Source organism: Clinocottus analis, unplaced genomic scaffold (genome assembly GCF_023055335.1).
Source record: "Clinocottus analis isolate CAN_PGR_092001 unplaced genomic scaffold, fCliAna1.0.p SCAF_9, whole genome shotgun sequence".
NCBI lineage: Eukaryota > Metazoa > Chordata > Actinopteri > Perciformes > Cottidae > Clinocottus > Clinocottus analis.
This window is the reverse complement of record NW_027176251.1, coordinates 10,213,485-10,237,196: the sequence shown is the minus strand read 5'-3', so window position 1 is coordinate 10,237,196 and position 23,712 is coordinate 10,213,485. Positions and strand designations below refer to the sequence as shown.

At 41.8% G+C, this 23,712-nt stretch overlaps 1 protein-coding gene across 1 annotated transcript in view; it reads left to right on the top strand.

Moving 5' to 3' along the window:
• The window catches only part of LOC137781667 (mannosyl-oligosaccharide 1,2-alpha-mannosidase IA), a 156,602-nt gene that overhangs the window by 54,648 nt on the left and 78,242 nt on the right, over nucleotides 1-23,712 (top strand). The window contains exon 2 of the mRNA XM_068570567.1: nucleotides 14,758-14,854. Within this exon, the coding sequence (XP_068426668.1) occupies nucleotides 14,758-14,854 (97 nt within the window). The remainder of the gene's footprint in view (nucleotides 1-14,757; nucleotides 14,855-23,712) is intronic.

Below are 23,712 nucleotides of genomic sequence, written 5' to 3'. Positions count from 1 at the left end.
GATGCCGCCGATTACATGCAACAAACGGGTTAAATCCGCTGTTTCATGTGCCAGACTATTTCTTGGCATCCCTGCTGGTTGCCTAGCAACTGCTCCAAGCCAAGAAATGGTCTCGACATGTAAAACGGTAGAAAACATCAAATTGTCTTCTGTACATTTTTTTGGATTGAAATGATTAAACAAAGTTAATTAGGAAGGTTTCAGGTTCTGGTGGGCGGAGCTTATTTCATTCACATGCAGCAAGGCCATTACTATTACTATTACTTACTATTACTGGGCTATTACTTTAAGGCCCTGTTCTGGAGATGATGTGGTTAATATGGTTGTATGTATTCCTCAAAATAATAATTTGTGTTCAATCAAAATTGATGTCCATCGCTAAGGTCCTGCTGGTCAGCTCTTGCTTTGTGAATGAACAAGTAAGATGTTGCAGACGAATAGCAGAAGAAGCAACTCTTCGGATCATTTTTATTAAGTTTTAATCAAGAAGTGAATACGAGGGCGAGGAGAATGTGCAAGGGAGACGGTGCTTTAGGTTTCATGTGCAGCTGCAGGGTTTTTAAAAAAAAATAACTATGCTATTGTAGCCTTTAAGCCAAAACCACATATTAGCCAGGTCTGGATCAAGCCTGGATTTTCACCTCTAATCGATGCCTTGAAAACAAAAAACATCGATATGGAACAGAGTGTTTGGTGGGTTTGGATTTTCCCCTGATGGCCATTGATCAACACTGGGCAGGACTGCTGCAGGAAGTTAAATCACATGGAAGGAATCTGTGTGAATTCAGCTGAGAAATGAAAATTGAAGTGTGTGTGCGACGTGTGTGTTTGTGCAACTACCTGTTTTTGCTGGCTCTATCCTTCCATCATCGGCGTCAAACCTATTTTAGGACCCGGCCTGAGACGTTCATGATTGTTCATATCTCCCCCCGCTGCTGCTCATCGGCAGCAGCTGATTGCAGTGCAGTTTATCATTTCTGTCACAAGGGACATAACGGAGCACACATTTATCAGCCTCCTATTTACAATCTTTGATAAACTGTACCGCTTGCAGTCGGCTACATGCAGGTTTCACCGCCTTACGCCGCCTGCAGAGTAAATAATGCGAGCGGAGACGCCGACACCTGCCTGGAACCAACGCGCAGCAGTCTAATAACAAACGCTCCCTTCTCCCCTCCGTTTCTTGCTTTAGTGCTTTTCCTCACATTTCCAATCAGGCTTGTACTTTTTATCCTTCTCTTTGTTTCCTACTTGTGTGTGCCTCTCTTCAGACACACACAGACATCCCCACATGCAGACACACACACACTATAGTTATAACTAAAATCCCCAGGGTATGATCGCGAGAGGGGGAGAGAGAGCGACGGGGTGTAACATGAGTCTTTCTGGGACTTATCAGCATTTTGCAGAGACACAAGAGGAAAAAAAAAACATTTGAATCCCTGCACCGTGGATAGGGCTGCATGTACTTGGCAAATATCAGAATCAACAGTATCTATTGACTAAAGAAGCTATTTGTAGCTTAAAAGTGTGTCATTGAGCCTTCTCTGCTCTCAAGGCTTAAACCACTGAATGGCCATACATGTTTTATAGGTCCATGTTGAGCTTTTGTCTTCCTAAATCAGAACTGTTGTCCATCTGTGGTAAGTCATTCATGCAACCGGCAGATGGCAAGTTATAGGCCTCTGCTGGTATCTCCCTACAAATATAGTTCACCAAATGAAAATTGATTTTTCATTTTCTGTACACTGCGCCACTTCACGAGTTCATCAGATAAAACCCAAAATAGAAGCATGAGATTTGAGATGAGACGAGAGGAGAATAAGTAAGGGTGGCAGAAAATGGGAGGGATGGAAAAATAGACAGAGAAACAGTAAAGAGAATACAATATAGCTTCGAGAGCTAAGTAAAGGTAAGCACAAACAAGGCGAAGGAAAGCAAGCAAAAAGAGACGGAGAGCAATAAAACTAGAAAGGATCAAGGGGTGAAACAATAATCTCGCACAAAACAGCCAAGACGGACCTCTCACTCCGTCTCTGCGGATCTTCTGTAATGGCCTCGCTCGGAAAAACGAGGCACTGCACAGACGCTAACTCATTTGCTCCTGCTCCCAGGACGCATTTTAGAGGGTAAAATGGATTGAAACTCAAGCACAAAAAGCTTTTCTGAGACACAGAACTGCTTTAACACCATGTTCCTGGTCTGTGGCGGTGGAGGAACACAAGGGACCGACAGCGGCTTGTGCTGGAAAATCTCTCTGAACTCGCTTAACATGGAGAGGAGGCTGATTGTAGTTGTGATTCTTGTGTGGAATGAGTGTAATAATTTAAATCACATTAAGTGTACTAAAGCCATTTAGTACACACACAGCACGAACATTTGGCTTATTCGACATGCTTCAATCCAAACTCCTTGTCCTCTGCCACGGCTGCATACTTTTCTTTTAGGCCTGAGTTAATTAAGTGGGAATGGAGCTACTTTGTGCACAGGCGCAGTTTTCGTATCAAATATGTAAGCACCTTTTCAGCTACATTGTTTGGTGCAGGTGATTCTGTTTACTTGCCGTTAAAAACAGCGGTGTCACAGTCCATATGTGTAAGCCCTCCAGGAGTGAGTGTGTGAGTAACGCAGCAGGAGGTTTCCAAGCTTTCGAGTAGACACATTAGGGATGGCTTCATAAGCTTTTGATGGATCAAAAGGGAAATTTATTTTAAAAACAGGAAAACCATCAAGGACTCAGCTTCAACATGATGTTTAGAAGAAAAAGCAGCACATCATTAGTGCGAGTCCTATCATTACCATTTTACTATCAGTGTTTTGTAGTCGAGAAGCAGACACATGGCATTGGAAGAAAGCAACGCTAAATCTACACGTAAATTAAAGAAAGAAGAAATATCTGCCTGTCTGTCTGTCTGTCTGTCTGTCTGTCTGTCTGTCTGTCTGTCTGTCTGTCTGTCTGTCTGTCTGTCTGTCTATATCCTTTTCATGTTTTTTGACAGTTGTTTTTACAGCAATGATGTGGTCTGAGGTTGCGTCACGGTATCTCTTGGTCTAGTTTAGCTCTACCTCATGTGGAGAGGAAGGACACTTCAAACCTTTTGGTGCTTGTTGTGAGTATATAAGGTGACAGGCTGACATACTCATGCAAACAATGTGTGCTCTGAATTTTGACTCTGCAGACACTCCTTGTATTTTAATGTTAGTCAGGTCACTCAAATAACAATGAAATAAAATCACGTGCTTATCAACTTCTTGGCTCAACGATCCATAGATTGTGATCTCTCTGGAAGCTTTTTCCTTTCAACCATAAGTAATCTCTGCTCAAACAATCCTCCACTGGTCTTTATGGATTTTAATTCTGCTGTTTGTTCCACTGCTCTGTGTCGAGGTGAGAGCTTTTGCCCGTCTGAAATGAAGCCCTCGTGGTTTACACAACACCTGCTCACTCACCCTCCACGTTTTAAAGGTTCTCTACGTAATCACAGCCTGACTACAGCAGCAAACAACTATTTGCCATGCAAATAAGTCATGAACTCACCTTTCAGTGCATTTGAGCACGCCCCGCTGGTTGGCTAGCTCTCGGTTCCTGCTTGTAGAGCTGGCGTCTCGTGCCCGGCCTCCATTTCCCCCTCAGGTAAATACTATTAGCTCTGTCAGCACAGTTTCTCCTGTTCGCACGGTGAGCGCCTCGTTTTTCTGCGTCGCCATGTTCAGAGCTGTGTCGAGGCAATAGATCTGCTCTGATTTTCGTATTAAGCACCCTTCAAACAGAACTGTATTGAGAGATGACTTGAGCATGTCACTGCACTTGATAATTAGGCAGCACTTGTAAGAAACTTGTTCCCCATGACCTTTTGTCAACCCATCCCTGAATACCATTTCAGAGTCCTCTGCAACTTCTGAGTAATGGCTGTTTGTCGAAGGGGCCAAGGGGCGTCACGATTGGGTGCCGGTTTCACCGAAGGAAGACGGACTGATCCTGAATCGGAGCTGTGTTTATGATTGACAGCAGGGTCACCTTTAGCTGCTGTGTTTACATCCTGAACTTTTGATTGGATACGAGTCTTTTAGATCAACAACTTTTATACCTCCGATACCAGTGCTCTCTCCAGCTGAAGGCCTCTGGAAACGACATTATGCAGCATGATAGAACAGCAGAGCTCACATGTGACTGCAATCAGCAGCCATTTAGCTCATTATGTCTGTTTTAGTACGTCTTAATCCCATACACACCAAACCTGTTTCAACTGCACAACACATTTGAGATGTGGGCGGTGATTCGGGAGCTGGAAACAGTCAAGATAATTTTGGATGGAATAAATTGTTTTTTAAGTGGTTGTTATTAGCATGTTAAAAGGAGAGATATGGAAATGGTAAACATGTACATTATTGTAAAATTCCTTTTTAAACTAAGAATAATATACTTGTTGTTTTCAACTGTTTTTGCCTTAATCTCTATCAGCATATTCACTGATTTATTGTCTGTTTCTATAGTTGGATGTCAGAAGACCAGACGTCACCGCATGCTTCTTCACGATTCATATTGAGACGCTATTGATGTGTTAATATAGCTATGATCGGCTCAAAAGCTTAGGGTCCCATTGTTTTTAATTGAAGATGATATTTTGGGGATTTACTGGGTGTGGGTGTAGGCTGGGAGACGCCTGCTCTGCTGTGTGTGAATGTGACGGAGAATGAGAAAGTGGAGAGTTATTATTGTCTGAGCACTAAAATTGGCTGGTTTCTGAGTTGGGATTTCATTAAAATCAAAGAATGGGGCTGTCAGTAACAGTTCTGGCAAGGTGACTGATGTCTCCCAGCTACCTCAAAGGCAAAGAAAGGGAATATTTAATTTTCCTCAACTGCATTCATAGCTCAGCAAAAATGCACATTGCATTTTAAATGACTGATGTCTGAAAGTGATAACAAATTAAACTGTTCCTTCAAGAGGGCGTTCTGCTTATCTGTACGAGCGACATCTGCCAGACCAGTTAGTAAATTAGAATTCAGGCATTTTGTTTCCATTTTATGAAGTGCTTCTTTTATGATTCGTCAGGACAGTGAGGTATTGGTGGTTTATTGTTTTTGTTCACAAAACAACACATTTGCATGGGAAAATATATTATTAATATAAAAAAAAAAGATCTCATTTCTCATTCATTATCTCTTATAGGCAGGCATACTACTGAAATTTAGCGACAACATACTTTGGCATGCAAATTGAGTCTTATCAACATAAATGCAATAAATGAATTGGTATTTTCTGTGGAAATGCAATTTTGAGGGAGAAAATGCACACGACTAATTCACCACATGAAACTAATAACTTTTTCACTCCTAAGCAGTGACAAGTTAATTTAGGATGAAAGAAATTGCCAGGTTGTTCATCTTTGAGTTCAAAGACGCTCTCTGTGTTTGAAGAATCATACGGGTAAAGGGAAGAGTTGCAAAGCTACCAGCCCAAATTAGTAGGATTAAAAAATGTCCCATTGGTGCCACTCCTTAAGCTAATGTGAACTGTAGCAATGCAAATTATAAACAATGCTGCTTAAACTTTATTGTGAAAGTTTGGAAGAAGATTCTGTGTTTTTGGATCCATGTCAATGAGGGAAATGCCTGTACAATGATCGAAAGCAGCCAAAGTGATTCAGACTTTCAGTTGAGAGCTTTATTGTTTCTCGAAAGACAATTCCTGTACAATGAAGCAATATGACAAAATAATATATTAAACTAAGATTTGGACATAATATAAACATTCAGTTTATGCTACACATATATACTCACTTTCTGAAATGCATACGGTATCTCTTGCCAGACAATTCATGCTGTCTGTTACAATATTTTTGTCACTATAAAATGTAAAAAATTAGCCACCACAATACCTGCATCCCTTTAATCAGCAGGCAGCGACCAAGACACAGGAGTTTGTAGCATTAGTCTCTCTCTCTCTCTCTCTCTCTCTCTCTCTCTCTCTCTCTCTCTCTCTCTCTCTCTCTCTCTATGCAAGTTATTCCTTGAGGGAGTTTGCTACTTGTGTACATTATATAAATACATCAGGCCCAGTGGGGGACCTTTATTCAGACCGGTAATCTCATTGAAACTCTGCTCTGTGGCCACATCGTAACTTTTTATGGCCATCAGGGCCCGAAACCCTTCAGACGAGGCCGAGCTCTGTCTGAAGGGTTTTCTCGCACCTCTTCTGCAGACTTGCAAAATGTCAAGATGGTCATCCCCCCTCCAGGGACACCTAATGCTTGACATTCTTCGCCAGAAGGAATTATTTTGAGGAGATGTGATTTTTGCGTCCACGTGTAATTAGACTTGATCTCAATTTAACACACTTTACCTTCCGATCATCTAAAATGACAAAGCACACAGTTATTGCTTGAGCACTGTGGCAGGTATTTGGGTTTTCCCATCAGGGTGATGACTCGAGGTGAAATGAATCTGAACACCCGGCAGGTGACACAAAAGAATTAACACCTGGTCATATGTCTCACTTCAGATCAGAAATTCATTTATTTTGTAAAAACCCGGCCAGTCTCATCTTACCTTGATGAATCTATTAATGGCGCTCCCTTTCTCCTGTCCCTGGTGCATTTCAGCTAGACCTGATCTACTTGTACATCTTCCTCTCAAAATAACTCTGTTCGAGTGGCTTCCGGTTATTACTAAGTGACTTTACCTCCAGATGGGTGGTGGTGGTAAAGCCTCTGGCCTTGTGTGAAGCTCTCCACAGGGGCGTGGACATTGTGGATTTGTTAATAAGCATGTTGGGCTTCCCATCATGAACCCTACGAGAACCCTTTTCCCCAGGCAGCCCTCTCAAATTGCCAATTTCTTGCAGACAAATGACTTCCCACTCCTCTGTATGTCTTTCTTTCACTGCCCCCTCTGTTATCTTCTGTCTTGCTCTTTCTAATAGTACTGTATACACTCTGTAATGGTTTGTACTTACTTTGACTGACCCCCCCCCCCCCTCCCTCTCCTCAGTTTCCGCCTCATTTTCTGCACCACACCTGCAATTTTGTTACTCGCTGATTTTGGCAGAGAGAGGGCTGCTGTCGGCCCGGTGAGTGAGAGGGGAGGACAGCAGCAGGTTAAGGGTGCTTGGGAGAATTATTGGGTGTGCAACATTTCTTGTGAAAGTTGCTGTTACTCCACTAAAGTTTAGAGACCACTCAGCTCTCTCCACTCCTTCAGATTCCATCAACTTTTCGGGCAAGGTCCATTGATTGGGTCGGCTCGGTGATCCAAGGAAACTGAAAGAAGGGAAAAAGCAGTTTGACTGGTGCCATGAGAGCACACACACACTGAATGCTTGAAAGGAAGCGCTGCTCCGCTAAAACAAGCGTTAAGCCAGTGTTTCAACCAACTTGGGACTCTTAAGTGTGTAACTCAGTGTCTGTTGTTGAAACTCTGACTATGATACTTAAATTAATACAATTGCCAAGACATATGCTGAAGCATTTAATATTATTCTGATGCTAACTTACTTTATTAAAGTTGTAAAGCTATAATTAGGTATATTCACAACTTCATAAAGACAAGAATGTTTATTGTCATCGTAAAAAAATACGATATTCAGTTGGCGACTCATTCAGTTCAGCAGCAACAGGTAAAAAGACATTACTGATTTTAAACAAGACAGTCAATAAATATATAAACCATAAAAGCACAGGTTATTTTCATGGATGTCTTTCTCTTCATTGCTGATCATCAGCTGGCTCCACTGGGACCATTTAGGTGCGTTAATACTCCAGGTTCACCTTCCCAACAATTCAAGACCTTAGTGCAGACATTTTAATAGGCTCCTTGTGGCGATTCTCCCTTTCTTGCCATGAATCTTTCATGGCGCTTTGGAAGTCTCAACCACCAGTGGGAGATGCTCAGGAGACGACTTGGCAGAGACCACCCATCTCTCCTAATGATCTGTTTTGAAACGAGCGGCGGGGACACCTGCCAGAGAGAGAAAGAGACGGATACAGGCAAATGCAGATATTGTACAAACATCAGAGAAAACTAAAGACTAACATTTCATTAAATAACATCACTGAAATGTTCTCAGAATTATGGATACCAATAGTTGGCTTGAAAAGAATACACCAAAAAATCACTTTAGATATACACAATGGAAGCCAATTCTCTGGGCTTTAGCTGCAAACAAACAAATCTGAAGCTTACGGCTCGATTCCAGGTGTCCGCGCCAGTTGTAACCGTGATTTTGCTCAAATGATTTGTACTGCAGCTTGATGTAAGCATTCCTGAGAGTACCCAGCCTCTATGACTCAATTGTTGTTAATTACAAGGACTATGCAGACATATTCTAATCAGAAGTCTGTTGTGATTTTGGTGTACGGTTACTGAGCATATTTGGTTGCTTTATGCAATAACTGGAGTTGTGAATATTCCTTAACAAAACTCCCTAAAAATGCATATTATATGAAAGGAGCGATTTCCATTATTTTCAGGTTAACTTTTTGACTGATGGCTTTAGATTTTACTGTTATTATTATCTTCCTGTCCAGTTGCCGTAGTCCAGGTGGTACTTTCAGGTTGTTAAAACTAAGTCTCCTTTAATGATTCTACAGCTACGGTCGAATATCTGCAAATACTTTTTCTTGTAAAATAAATGTTATGTTTTGTAAATACAGTTTTTAAAAGACCCAATACACCAACTATTTGTGAAAATCAAAGATGTGTAGCGACAATGGAAAGTATCTATTTATGAAACGTAACATATTTAAGTAGGTTTAGTGCCCAACAATGCAGATGCTTACATATTTATATTTTTTAATGAAACACACAAACCAATTTTAGTTTGCAATGATTTGTCTTTTTCTTCATTGTGCCTTCCCCCCTCCAGACACACTACTGAAGCAGACGTATATCCTCAGTAGATATGGTCATCTGATGTTGTGATCGATTGCGGACATTTGTTAATTCCATGCATGAGTGATCTGCAGCTCGGTGCTGCCTGGTTTTCCAACTTTGCCTCTTGTTTTGGGACTTGCTTGTAATTGACCACGCCATTGTGCTGACTCAGGATGAGACCTCCCCGGCCTCCTGAGACCTACATACCTCCGTCGCTGCTCTCCATAAATGTGGTTTTAATAGGACGGAAATGGCTGTGCTCCAGAACAAGTCTAGTACTGGAAGCTGGAGGGGAGGGGGTGCGGGGAAAGCTGTGCAAGTCGAGGTTGGAAGTTCAGGGGGAAGCGGATGGGGGGAAAGCTGATTCTGTATCTTCCCTGCCAAAGGTCCCCTCGGTCTCTGGTGATGACACAGCACCTCGTTAACGCAGTTGTGTCTGGGGGGTGCCATGCCAGGGTGCTGGGATGATTTATTGTCTATGAGCCACCTAAAGCCTCCTCAGATTAAAGGGATGCCTCACTCGTGGAGCCAACCATAACTGCATTACAAAACATTCAGGATGGGGAAAGTGTCATGCGTGCTTTGAGGCATGCTTTATGTATATTTATAAGACTCTTGTTCCGGTGGAACGAAAGGATCCATGTTGTCTTGGCCAAGAAAGAGGTACTGTGGCCAGCGGTGATTACACTATGTTGTCAATGTTTTGAGAAGTGAGACTGCACTTTGCTCAATTTACAAAAATGAAAAGTAGAAGCACACAGTTGGCCAAGGAATCTAAAATATGTATTAATACCGAACCAGGTCGTCATCCATCTGGAAGCCGCCTCCTCTGGGTCGGGCGGGGCGGCTCAGTCCAAGCCCAGCTTGCAGTACCATGTTTACAAAGATCCAGTTTAGTGATCATCACTAGCAGTGCAGCCCACTTCAGCCCACATCATGGGCTAATTAGCTCCAACAGCAGTGAATGTCAATATTCAAAAGTCTTTGTCAAAGATATAATGTGCTTTTGTGGACAGGAGATTGTGGTAACCCCTTACCGGCTCTGCTCACCAGTATCATTAAGCCACACAGCCTCAGAGAAACCATCTGTGCAGAAGCCAACCCTGAGAAGCCCAGTGAAGGAAATACTGCAGCACGTCTCCCAGGGAACGGCTCATATGTTAGACGAAAGAGTGGAAACAGCTGATGCACAGTTTTAAACCACAGCCATTCATGAGAGAAAACAACAATAATTTCACCCTTTGGGAATAACCCAGAAGGGGAAAAATCCCACGCTCATGATTATGGCAGTAATTACATTTTGTTTAACAGATACTACGGTTCGCCGTCGGTGAGATTAAAATATTAGCACCTTTACCCTTCAGAAGACATATCACTTAAATTAAGCTTCAGATTCACATCATTCCCTCTGGCAACATCTCATTATACCGTCTCTTCTTCTGTGATACCACTTTTGGTTTAGAGGGGACTAGTTTCACATGTTTTATACATACACACATATGTCAACTTTTCCATTTACACATTTTTCACAGATGAAAACTACTAAAAATACACATGCCACATATCCATCATTGCGCCAAAAAAACTTTCAGTCCAGTTCAGATGGTTCTTTTCTTCTGCATCGTTCTTTGAAATTGTTATACATTGGACCTTGGATGAGTCTCAAGGTCATGCTCTGATTGGTGCAGAGGGAACCCTGCAGCCCGGCTGGTGTCCATGCTGAGCTTTTCTAGAAAGGCGAGGAGCAACACCGAGATACTTGTTCCCTCCTGTGGCGTCATTTGTTACAATCTGTGCTCGAGACAATGGATTTCCACTATAGAAAACCACTTTTCAGACCATACAGATTATTTATAGTTCTCTGGGAGAGCGATACATATTTGTCTTTAAAAGAGTCAGAAGGAAATTATTTTCTCGGCTCTTCCTCTTCATGTGCTGGATATGACAACAAATCTGAGATTTTAACAAAGGCTTTTGAGTTGATGCGGCATAAATTAATTGCTTATGCAACTGCTCGTTTTACGATCTGGTTGATGTTGTGTGACCATCCTCGATCACATGACCAGCAGTGCCTGACTTCTGACCTGCACTCGCGTTCTGTGCACGTTCGGCTCCCAGTCGACCCCTGGTTACTTTTAATCACTGGCTCTGGTTAAACTAATTGGCTGGTTGTCGGGCAGAGGAGATCAATAACTGAACACGACACTCAATGTCCTGTCTGATCATGTCCGTGTCTGCTTTTAGTGCCCCTGGAAATGAATCATTCATCCGTTTGCTCCCTCGCAGAAGCGGCGCCGAGGGGCGTGCTCGGCCGCGGCAGCAGCTATTGATTATCGCCACGTGTGTTGTGTGCCGTGATGATGGCTTGTTACATCAGCGGTCCTACGGCTGCGGGACCCCCCGGTCCTCCCACACTTTGGCCCTCCGCAGAGCTCAGCAGCAGGGGTGTGAAAAACACAATGCCCGATATGTGTTTCATCAGCGGGAAGCTGAGCCACATACTCCTATGCAGGGGGAATTTCATGGTGCTTACATTTTGCTATTAAAACACAGATTTTCCCTGTGCAGGTCCCGAGTATGAAGGAGTGCATCATACTGGGACTGGGTACGACTCTTTACTCTCACGTCACTCAGCTGTCACATAATTATTTTGTTGAGAGAGTCTGGCGCCATGCGTAAAGAGACGTGACGAGTTCACACTCAAACTATCAAATACATATCTTCTTGCTAGTAAATAACAGGCAAAGTTTATTTTTTTGTCTGAAAAACATCTAGTCATAATAAATAATGCAATCATTTTCTGTATGAATCTACACTAGTACTGGGCATATTTCAAACATTCATCAATTTTTTGCAATAAAAAAATAATGCAACAGATTTTGTTGGAAGAGCATCATATTTGAGGAGAACGAGAAGAGTTCTTTTCACTACGTTAGCTATTGTTTGGATTGTTGTCATTTCCAATAAATTAGTTTCTTCTTGTTTTAATGAATCATCTATAAAGCGGTGAGAAATGCCCATCATAGTTTCTCAATGCCAGCTGCATTATTAAATCCTTTCTTTTAGAGTCATATCGTCGCTGATTAACGTTACCATTTTACATTTTCTACGCCTTCAGTCATACAGTTTGAGCGTACCATCTGCCTTTTTTCCAACCCAACATTAATTTGACGACGGTTGTAAAGTCCTATTTCCCTCGCAGGTTTCATAATGTCATTTCATCGTTTCGGGCACAGGCCGTATGACATGCAACGTCCTTCAAACCAACGCAGTGTGACACAAAGATTTAACGTTTACCAAATCCCACATTTTTTTTTGCACTTATTTTTCACATGTTACTTTTGTTCTTTTGCTTCTAAAGAAGCCTGTGCTGCGAGACAGATTGACATTATAAAAGATGTGAGTGATTCTGGGAGGCAGAACATCCAGTTGGTACACAAGAAAATAATAATTTTTGTGACCATATTCCCACCATAGCATACATTAGTGTTACAGCCACTAATCATATTGTTTTGTTTTTGCCATTTTATGAAATTGCTTCTGCATACATTAGTGTTTGTTTTTGTAAATAGAAAGAAAATGCTTGTTTAAAATGCAGCTTTTCTCAGATGTATTGCCATACTCTAGATACAAAAGAAAAAGATGAGAAAACAACGAAGATGACCCTAATGTGTTGTTTCCTGTGAATGCTTTTCAGTACAAAGTGCTTAAATGCGTTGCTTCACAAATGCCAAATCACAAATTAAACCGGCGCGGTAGCTTAAAAATAGTTTAATGGCATATAATTCTCCCTAAATCAAATCTCAGCTCCCTGACCCGTACTTCCTGTTTTCATGAACCTGAAAGACATTTTAACATGTATTTGAACACGTGTGAACACCGCGGTTGTTTTACTACCTGACTGGAGCTCTGTGTTCTTTGAGGAGTCTATAATGAGCTTTTTAGGCCGAGGATTCGCGGCTGGAGGCCTCGTCAGGTAATCGGATTCATGTTGTCTATTTCTCTCAGGCGTATTCCAGCCCACCTCTGGAGAGACAGAGGTCTCGTGTCGTATTGACAATACAGATGACATCGTGTCACGGTGAATATACAGAGAAGGGGGAACAAAATCGAATCCTGGACTATCCGTCCATCTTTCGACAGATTGCGCTGAGCGTTTGTTTGATCGCGGTGAAGACAATTGAATTTCATGTCGACATTGTTGAAAGCTCTTGAGTCAAGTATTCCAGCAGATGGAATTAGTTTTCAATTCATTTCAAGGCTATTTTGTTCATATGCGCATGAATCATGGCATCTCTTTGATGAGGATATGAAAAAAACATTCATCGCTTTAAAAATATCCTGCTGCTTGGCTGGAAAAGTAATGATAGCGGCTTACAGGACTACTGTGCTGTTATCATACACGAGAGACATCAATGCAAATGAGAATAAAGGAACCACGAAGCGTGTCCTCATCTAAATTAATTTCCATAACAACAAGGGGATGGTGGCAAAGATACAGATAGTTATATAACCTTTGCACATTAGAATATACTGACATTTTACAATTCAAATTTCACACCTTTACAACCCTTTTTGTTCGAGGAACGACCGTCTCAGTTAGTCCACCACTTTGATCTAGATTAATATCTCAACCATTTTTCATGCCAAGAAACTTTGGCGATACATCAATTGCACCTCCCCCCCGAATATCAAACATTTATCCCCTCAAGATATTATATCAGCAATAACTTTAGAAGAGATTCCTGTTTTGTCAGATTGACTGTGAGCATGTGGTGTGACAACACTGTCAATATTGTTCATGTATCGCCAAAACCTTCCCTCCCAAGAGGTTAAATCCTAAAGACTTTGGTGATCCTCTTTTTCCTTTTCTTCTCGTGCCAACATGAAGCCTTTTTTTAGTAAAACAAATATACAGAATATGTTGACATGCTATTTGGTCCAGATTGTCATGGCAGTATGAATTATAATGGCTTTCGTGATTATCAGGTCAAACTTTTGAATCGGCATTTTAATCGCAAAACTAATTGTGTTCCCGTGAATTTTGGTTGTGCTTTGTATTTAGCACCAATTCGCAAATGTTCGCATCCTGACTTGCCAAACTGAAGTGCTGAACATGGTAAAAAATTACACCTGTGAAACACAAGCTTGTCGCACTGCCACTGTCCATATATTGGTTATTCTGATTTGTGACACCTCTCATAGATTTAAATCAGCTGCGAGCTACCAGTATACGTTAGCGTGCAGATTGTATCAGACTCTTGCCGTCAATCAGACTTTTGATCCAGCATTGTGAGCATGTTGGCATTCTCTTTTTTTCTTTTTGGATGTTCGTGAATTTAATGCAATTAATCTGAGACAACTCTTCCTTTCCAGGCTTTTAAGCTGATTGTAACTGTCGCTGCAGAAAACTAATGCTTAACTTTGTGCCTCTAAGCTGAAGTCATTTCACTTTTCATCTTCATCCCTCACTTCCCTGTCTTGCTTTCTCTGTTTTACTGCATCAAAGAGTCGACAGTTCCCTTCTTCACATCACATCAAGATAACTTTTGTGGGGGTTTTTTTCGGTCGGGGGGGAGTACAGAGCATCAATTTCAGAAACACTTTCTTCTCCGAGACACGTTCTTATCTATTAAACTTGCTTTTCATCTACTGGCATTATTCAAGCCTTAATTTAGGAGGAGAAGCTGCAGGGGAAATGTCAATCTTTTTGTTTAGCGGTGCGGTTTATGTGTTAATTGCATGTCTGTCCTTAAGCTCGTCTGACCAACAAGCTATCATTCCCTTAGTCTTTGAGCGATCCCAATTTATATCGTCTAGCTTTGGACGTGTGTTGCTTTGCTATCAGTCAAGTGACCGGTGTGTCTGTCTCTTCTGTTGCAGATGATGAAGTTTTCCTGGGACAACTACAAGCGCTATGCCTGGGGCAAGAATGAGCTGCGGCCTTTGACGAGAAACGGGCACATTGGCAACATGTTCGGTGAGTGTCAGCGCGTCGCTGAAGGCTCAAAAGGCCGAGAAAGGTTGTGTAGCTTTTAATCGAGAGACGAGGAGATATATTATGTGGTAGTGCAACATTTGTGTTATTGAATGTGAGTGATCTCTCTTTACCATCTACTCTACCAGCCTATTTGTGTTGAAAAGTAGAATTATATTTGAAATGTTTAAAATAGACGCGCGATCAACCGTTAAACAACCACAGCTTTCATCAACAAACTCTCTAAAAATTCACAAACTTTTTTTTTCTCTTTAAAAAGCCAAGAACTCACATTTTCGGTTAGTCTGTAAATTGGAGATGCGAGCAAAAACTTAAGCGAGGCTGATGATGGAAGCACATTTCCCTGAAACTGAAAACAATCTGCTATTCGTAGGGTATTTCAGGAACAAGAGTTACACTGAACCCTGATGTTATGCAGGCATAATGGATTTCACAAGGAAATGTAAAGCCAACCGTACAGGCTGCCCTTCAAGCTGCATTAAAACCAGTACTGAAAGCCAACCCTATTCAAAGTAAATGAATCAGTGATCCTGTGTTTATAATGAGAGGACCGCAGGATGCTGTGAAACTAATTGTTCCATGCTGGACACCTGACGAGGAGGCCAATAGGGAAGCACTGGTGGACACAGAAATGGCTCGCTGCATGTTGTGTCCTACCTGCTGCCAGGTTATTTATATTTTTTCTAAATTATTCATTATATCTGTGTATTCCTCTTTCGGCTGCGTGCTTTAACTTTACGCCTGTTTTTGCATTTGTCTCTGATGGATAGCTGCATTCAACAATGTTGATATTGAAGGCCTAAAAAAACATTGTCAACTTGGCTCTGGGAGATTGTGACGGGCATTTCCCCCTATTGTCTGATGTTTTACACATTGACTGTTGAATAATTCAATTAATAACCTGCGGTGAAATCAATGCTCAAAAAGTCATTGCAGCCTTAACTGCTGCGTTCATACCAAACACAACGCCAGATTACATACACAGTCGATGCAAAGACGCGAGGAGACGCAACACAAATGGTCAAAATCATGAGAGAAACATTCACCAGTCAAGAATAACAAATCCTTGCACCACTTCTCAAACTAAATCATAATGAATGAGATCTTTTGGAGAGACTTCCATTCTTTACCTGTTTGGAGCTGTCAGTTGAACGGTAACATGTCGCACTTGTTTGTGCCTCAGTGAGCTTTTGTCACCATATGCTGCTCACCTTTCACTCAGCATGGCAGACCTCACGACCGGAGGCTCAGTCTCAAAGCCTAATTGGAGCCAGACCCTGCAGGGGTCCTCGGGTCCTCTGCAGTGGAGCGTATCAGTCAGCTCACAATGCCGAGCCAGAGCCAAATCCCGCGAAGAAGCCTTTAATAAAAGGCGGATCAGCTCTTAATATGCCGGGTGCTGCTGTCTCCCATACCTGAGGTCTCACTCCATCACATCTGTAGAGACTCAGGATTATTAGGGCGGTGATGCAAACTCTCTTGAAAATACAGTTTGTGATCTCTTTGCTGCGCTCATTCCCCTGAGGTGGCCACGTTCATAGTTATGAGGAATCCCTTTAAAGTGTGGCTGTCCTTAAATCATGCGATAGGTGTTACATTTTAAAACAAAGATTCAGATTTATTTTCTGAAGGAATCTACCAACATGATCACACACACTCTGATATTGCCTGAAGTTAAGAATTGTCTTTCAAGTAAGTCACCTTTGCAAGTGAATCCATTCGTTTACTCTTCCCTCAAACAAAGAAATAGATGGAAACAAAAATAAAAACATGTTCAAATGCCAATAAAAGGGAACACGGTTTTGAAGTAAGCTGTTGATGAGTTTGAGTAAAAGGAATAAGAGTTGATTGAGGTGATGTCAAAGTGGTATTTGCAGCCCAGGAGTGTCCATTGAAGGAAACAAGTGATATCAAACACTCGGTTTAGCACTTCAGTGGCACAAGTTGTTCTTTCCACATAAGGTAACCTTGTGGTGATTAATGATAAATCACAATGTCTCATCCCCACAATTTAGTCCATCTTTGTTGTCAAATTATGTAAGTTATCAAGCTTTCACTCGTGAACGCCATACATTTACTGCATCCGTCAGAAAGACAAGATTGTGAGAGCAAACAAAATAAAATACAATAAAGCTAAACAGATTGTTCCACTCACTGGTATTTATTGTAATACATTTTGTTGATTGAATCACTTTTTTCCAGTTTCATTAGGCTTGTATTTTGATATTTTACTTTTAACACGCTGTAAAGAGCAGAGGTGTTAGTTTTACTTCAGATAAGTTATCAAGGACTCTTCAACTCACACCACTGGTGATGTAACATCCTTAAGAAGGAATAACAGCCAAGGACAATGAAAACTAATGGACTGTACTGTTGTCAATACTGCAACTCAGGGAATGATGGACACAATGATGACGAGTTGGTTGCTGTGATTTGTTTGTGTTAAAGCTGAATTCAGCAGTGTGTGTCTGCTGGAGGGCAGCAAGCAGACGCACAGCAATGAGCTTTGATATCAGTTGTGATGGTAAGCACATTAGCAAACAATCACTATATATTACTTACAGATGCTGTACACACAGCTACTCCAGCATCTCATTAGTGTCGGCTCTCACAGCGAGATGGCGGCATGAAGAGCTTCAGTCAAAAGCTATTTGAAGCATATCAGATTATTGTAAACACATTTTTATATACTTAAACAACGCACGATAACTGCCCATAAACATATTTACAAAAATATAAAGAGCTACTGAAGCTGTTGTTGTGCCAGCAGTTATGTGATTAGACTATTCATTAAACAAAACTAATTCTAAATATGACAATTCTGATGTGCTCGCACTCAAGTTTACCAAGCAGTGATCCGCCGGTCTGTTTTTTATTATCCACACCCAGCCGACCTGAGAGCTAAGCCATTGTCTGACCAACGAAAAAATGAGCAAACCCTTCACATTAGAGGAAATTTGACCCTATGTAAAAATTGGAACAAAGTGTTGCATAAGGAACACAATATTCTAGATGAAAAAGGTTGATTGATATTTTCTGTGTACAAGCCATGTGTGTTATGAATCAACTGGGAACAGAAAGTGTCTATTTTCCCGGAGCAGATGGAACGGACACTTTTGAGCCGACTCTGCTGTTGTGGCCAAAGGTTTCATCACCATGGAAAGTGCAACCCTGAACTTTTGGCAGTGAGCGGCCATCTTTATCTGCGCAGCACAGCTAAGCAGTGTACCTATACTGCAGATCTAGTCTATTATGCAGACGTTGAAAGCATTGACAGAATAAGATTCATCCCAAGAAAATAGTCCAGTCTCTGACTGTGGGGGAGGGGCACAGACTTCATGGTTAATCCTATAATCAAATATACATTCTGTGTGAAGCTGGCGTCATGTTCAGCTTCTCAACCATCCCTGGCTGCTCCACAGTGTATCCTCCTGCAAGTCAAAGGAAGAGGAAGACAGAAAGGGCATCATGCTCGCGAGTAAATGTCACATTGCAAAGGGTGGGGCAGGAAGCCAGGTATGAAATTGGATGCTGTGTTCTTTAATTTAATCCCCAGAGTAAACAGAAATGTGGCAAGATTGTATCTACAGTTAGCAGCTGCGTCAGAAGCTTGTCAATGTGCTGCGAGTCGCCATAACATCTCTTCTGCTCTGCACTCAAAGAAGCACAGAACCAATCACAGGAAGGCAGAGGGAGACGTTTTCCTCTGCTGCACTCACTCCTTCTCTGGCACGCTTTCACTTAACTTTAATCTTCCTCTCAACCCCCATTCCTTTCTATTTTTCACTGTAATCCCTCTCCTCGTTCCTTTGTCATGACCCTCAAGGCTGAAAGAAGCTTTCTCTTTGTTCTTTCCTCTTAACCAAAAGTTGGTTCTGATAGACTTTTTTTCTCTCTCTCGTTTCCTCTTTGTCATTTAAAATGCAATATGTCTTTTAGTGCTTATTAAAAGTTTTTTTTTTAACTGAGGGCAATTAGAAAGAGAAAACTGGTCTATTTACAGTACTTTCAGCAATTTTTCCTCTTCGTAAGATTGTGTGGGAGTTCTCACATTGTGAGGGTAGAAATTCATGAAAAAGTTAATATGCGCGTTCATGTTCTTTTCCTCAAGAAAACTTTCCTTTTTGATTGGTAAGCATTATCTGAACATATTCTTTTAAATTTACTGCACTTAATATTGCACTAGAAAACCTAAAATATGTTTCACGGTGGAATTATTGGTTTGCTGATTGGTAATATATCAAAGGTCCTCCACCATGTTTCCAGCTCCCCGTTTGATTTCATTAGATTACTTTGTGTCATGGCAATCATGTCAAATATTAAATCCCTTGGAGCATTATGGAATTATGAAGAGCAGAGAGATGAGATCAAGGCCAGGTTCTTGTGCATTGTGACTGATGACAACATTTGCTGCATTTATTTTTATCTTCAGCCTCAGAAATCGTCATTAGTTTTGGTCAAATATGACAGAAAGACATGATCTCAAGGCCATAGATGAACAGCTCCCCACAAACTAATGAGAGATTGAGTGCTTCTATTTTGGAAAGTTAAATCTGAGAGCTCAATTATATTTATTCATGACATAACCTCTCTGATGGAAAAGTTGATCTTCTGAAGAATACACAGAAACGTTGTTTTCACTGTTTACAGACCGCTGATGTAATAGGGAATTAGTTTAGCTGCTGGGTTCATGCAGGCTTATTTTTCTAATAATGAAATACTATACTCATGCTGACGCTAAGAGGTGAAACTCAGAATAAAGTTGTGAACGTCACATTGAAATAATTAACTTTTCAGGTGAAAATGTGGCAAACTAGTCAGCAAATAATTATATGGAGTGGTGTTTCTGGACACCTGGTGAATGCGAGGGTGCTTTCCCACCTGAACCGGTTTGCGGGAGATCTGTATAAGATTTCAGGAATCTTTTATTTCGAACTTCCGGAAACAGCAAGCAGAGCTAAAACAGGATGAAAAGGCTGGTGGGTTTACCGGGAGTCAGGCGAGCGGGCTGAACAGGGGCAGGCGGGGTCGGTAACAGGCGATCAGTCCGTGAGAAAGTTCTGGCGCGCCTGGCACGGAAAACCCAAGAACAACCTGTCTACGTGTGTCTGGGAGGCAGGAGTCTATATAGGGGCTTGATTAATGCTCAAAGGCAGGTGGGTGAACAGGTGAAGGGAGTTGGACTGATGAGGAGGGAGAGGCTGACAAGTAGAGTGAGGAGGCTGTGGAGCTGAACTGTGACAGGCTCGTGCCACCGTGGATCATTTAATATGAAGACGGACGATGAGCAGGGGCGTGCCGAAGGAAGAAGCAGAAAGCTCAGGGGAACGCAAGAGGTTAACATATCAATACTCCAGGCTGTTGGGAAAGACTTAACTCCCGTGTGCTTATATTAACAGATTACAGAGAGTGTGGGAAAGTGATGCAAAGCCATTTTGGGACACTTGTTAACTGTTGGAGACTTGCAAGCCCGAGCCTTCAGTGCAGTGAATTATTTTCAATGTTTGGCTCCCAGAGCTCTCGTGCCCTACTTTTATGATGGGAGCATTAACTAAAGGTGTCAGCAGTGATGGTTCTATATTTCCAGCTTATCTCAGAGCAGGAGCAAGTGGAGCTGTCGGCCTTGAATTTAAATGACGATGTTAAACACAAACAGGGCATTATCCTTCAGGTAATATGGGGCACGTTGAAGTACTGCACATTCATGGTTTGCAAAAAAAGAAACTTACAGGTCTCACAAAAATAAAAGATAAGAAGATCCCCTTTTTTGGGATGTTGTGATGTCTTTGTTTTGCAGTATTAGTGTTCTTACCACTAGTGAGATAAATCCATGTGTGGAAGATCTGTCTTGCTTTTAATTGAATTAAATACTTAGCTTTCCTCCGTCAAAGCCCGGCTGTAGCCGGAGGATCATCGTAAGAAGTTTGCAAGGAGTGTTTGTGTGTGTGCTTTACAGCGTGCATCTCTGTGCACTCTCTCTTTAAAGCTCACCATTCAGCACCGTGTAACTGTAAGCAAATCAGGTTGGACAGATTGTTTATGTTATTCATGTTTTATCACTAGAGCCCTGTAAGCCAGGCTGTTTTCTGTGATCTGAAAAGAAAGGCGATTCAGGAGAGATCTATTTGAGAAGGGGGATGTTCTATCGTTCTTGGACTGCCTCTGCGATGTGTTATTCTCTTCCCTTTGTTCCCAGTCTGGGAAAAAGCTGGTGAATGGGTTCCTCAAGTCAACCATGTCCTCCCATCAATTGTCCTAGAAACCTTAGACGTATTTTTTTAATCACTTTTGGCCACAACAAAGATGCGGAGGGAGATTCATTAGACTCCTGTGCTAACTTCTTGTAAAGCAGAGGGATGGAGCTCGGTTGTCAGTGTTTGTGCTAAGCAAAGTCTGCTGGCTGTAGCTTCATATTTGGCATGCAGATTTGAGACTGGTATCAATCTACACTCTTAAACTCTTGGCAGGAAAGTTATTCAGGAAGGCTCCATTTAAAAGAAGAAGAAAAAAACTCTGCCTTTCTAACTCGACTTCAAATCTGACAAGAACACTTGGTGCAGACTTTAGTGCTGTAGCTTCCTAGTTTCAGCTTGAGTCAATACTTGCGATACTCAGCCTTCAGTATACACTGGCAGTTTTGGTCAATCACATGCTTTTAGCGTTGTAATCGATCAATCAAGAAAAGAATTGGACGCCGGAGTCATCTCTACTCTTTTTTGGTATTGCAGGAGCTCTCTAGCATTTCACACCAATTATGCCCTTCTCAGACTTCCTTTCTTTCCTTCTTTTGATGCTACTAACTCATTTCCCATTTTCATTAGAGCTCTCGTGTACTATATCACTTTCTCCCCTTGCTACGAAGTGAGAAAGCCAACCGGTCCCACAGCCTAAATGGAGGATTAAAGAGCTGTTCATGGCTCTGTGATCGACGTCATTACCCTCGTGTCTGCATATGTGGGTCAGTAACTGAAGCACACGGCACATTAAAGGCCAAGTCTAAACCACAGTCCAACAGATGGCTTGTGATTGGGTTTAAAAATAAATAGAGAAAGCATTACATTATGTTTCACAGTTGCCCCTACGTCACTGCAGAGATTTTTCATCTACAATAGATGTGCTATGGCAGTTAAGCGGAATGGGCACATGCTGTTATTCACAATTGCGATACAGCTCTCTGCTCACCAGTTGTCCTGGAATGCACAGGCTGGACCCTTCCCCTTTTTCACATGGCATGCCCCGGGGACAATTTAAAACCAGTAACATTTATTAGAAAATCCCAACGGCTCTTCAGATGAGGAGGAGGAGGAGGAGGAGCTTTAAAAACTTGATTTAGCATGGATCAATGGCCCATATGATGAAGCTTAGAGTGTTTATTATTTAGTCTTCTCTTGCTGACGGTACAATTGAAAGGCCAAATAAATGTAAAAAAAAGGAATTTTCACTGTCATACATCCTTGTTATTATTAATAAGATCTTGTATGTCAAACAAAGCAGCGATTGATCTTCTGAAGTTGTTGCAGAGACGCCACATTTGCAAAGACGGTGCTGCTTAGTAGGAACTCATAAGGGACTCGGATATGCACACGCACGCACGTGCACACACACATACACGTGCACACAAATGCACATGCATGTGCGCATTTCCATTAGGACCTTAAGCTTCTCCTTTTATTTGCAAAAGCCTCTTTGTTGCATTTGACTGACAATAACTCTTTTTGCAATTGCCTGCTCTCTGCTCTACCCACATACTAGGCAGAGCAGACAGGTTTCCCCCTCCTTCGCAATTACCTCCCAATGGGTCTCACGTCGGGCCTTGAAGCGGCACTGTGACGGTTGGAACCGAGGTGGGAGTGGCAACACCCCCCCCCCCCCCCGTCATTAGGGTTGAACGAGAGGCTACGCAAATGGCGACTATCACCGCCTGTCACATTGGAGTCACCCACAGAGTGAAGGGTTGACACCATCCACCCACTTTCCATTCAGACTCCATCCATGTCTTCATCCCAGGGGCTCCATCATGGTGCGGAAAAAAATCATCTGTCTCCATAGCAACCAGTGCCAAGTGACAAATCAGGATCTGGTCCTCCAACGTCCCCGGAGAGCACAACCCTCCAATGAATATTGCCAATTTGTTCTGGAACCAATAAGGCCCCAAACTGAAACTGCTTGTATGACGCATCACATATCATCATAATTGTAAGACGTAAAAAACATGTTTTATCACCGTGGTAAAATACGGCAGCAGCCGAGGCTGGTAAGTGATTTATACATCCTATCGTCGTTAAGAAATACGAGGATGTGCATGGCGGAGCTCAATCGACACTGGATTTTGTTATCTATTTTTTAGATAGTTGCCAGCAGCGCAACTTTGATAATAATAATAATATAAAGATCTCACAACATTGATTTTCTTTTTTTTTTTTTACATCAACAAACATTTTGTGACTACAAATTGTCGAGTAAAGTTGATAATTAAAACAATAAAACATATATTGCTGCAGTTATCTGCCCTGCAGACATCCACGCCTTCAACAATATATCTGCGATAACCTGATATCAGCTTATAACGATATCCCGACGATGTGTTGGTCAGAGTCCTGTGCACAGAGAAACAATGTGATTGGACAAGTCATGCTTTTTCTTTTCTTTGGATAATGAGAGATGGTTATCCCAGCTGATCATACATGACAATCCTACACACTGAGGGTTGTGTTTGTGCTGCATTACAGAAAGAAGAGGGAGCATTTAATGGGCTAAGCTATGTACCATAGGTAGGATACTGTCTGAGTACAGTATATGACAAAACATAATTTTGATAACAGTTGGAGAACTGATCACTG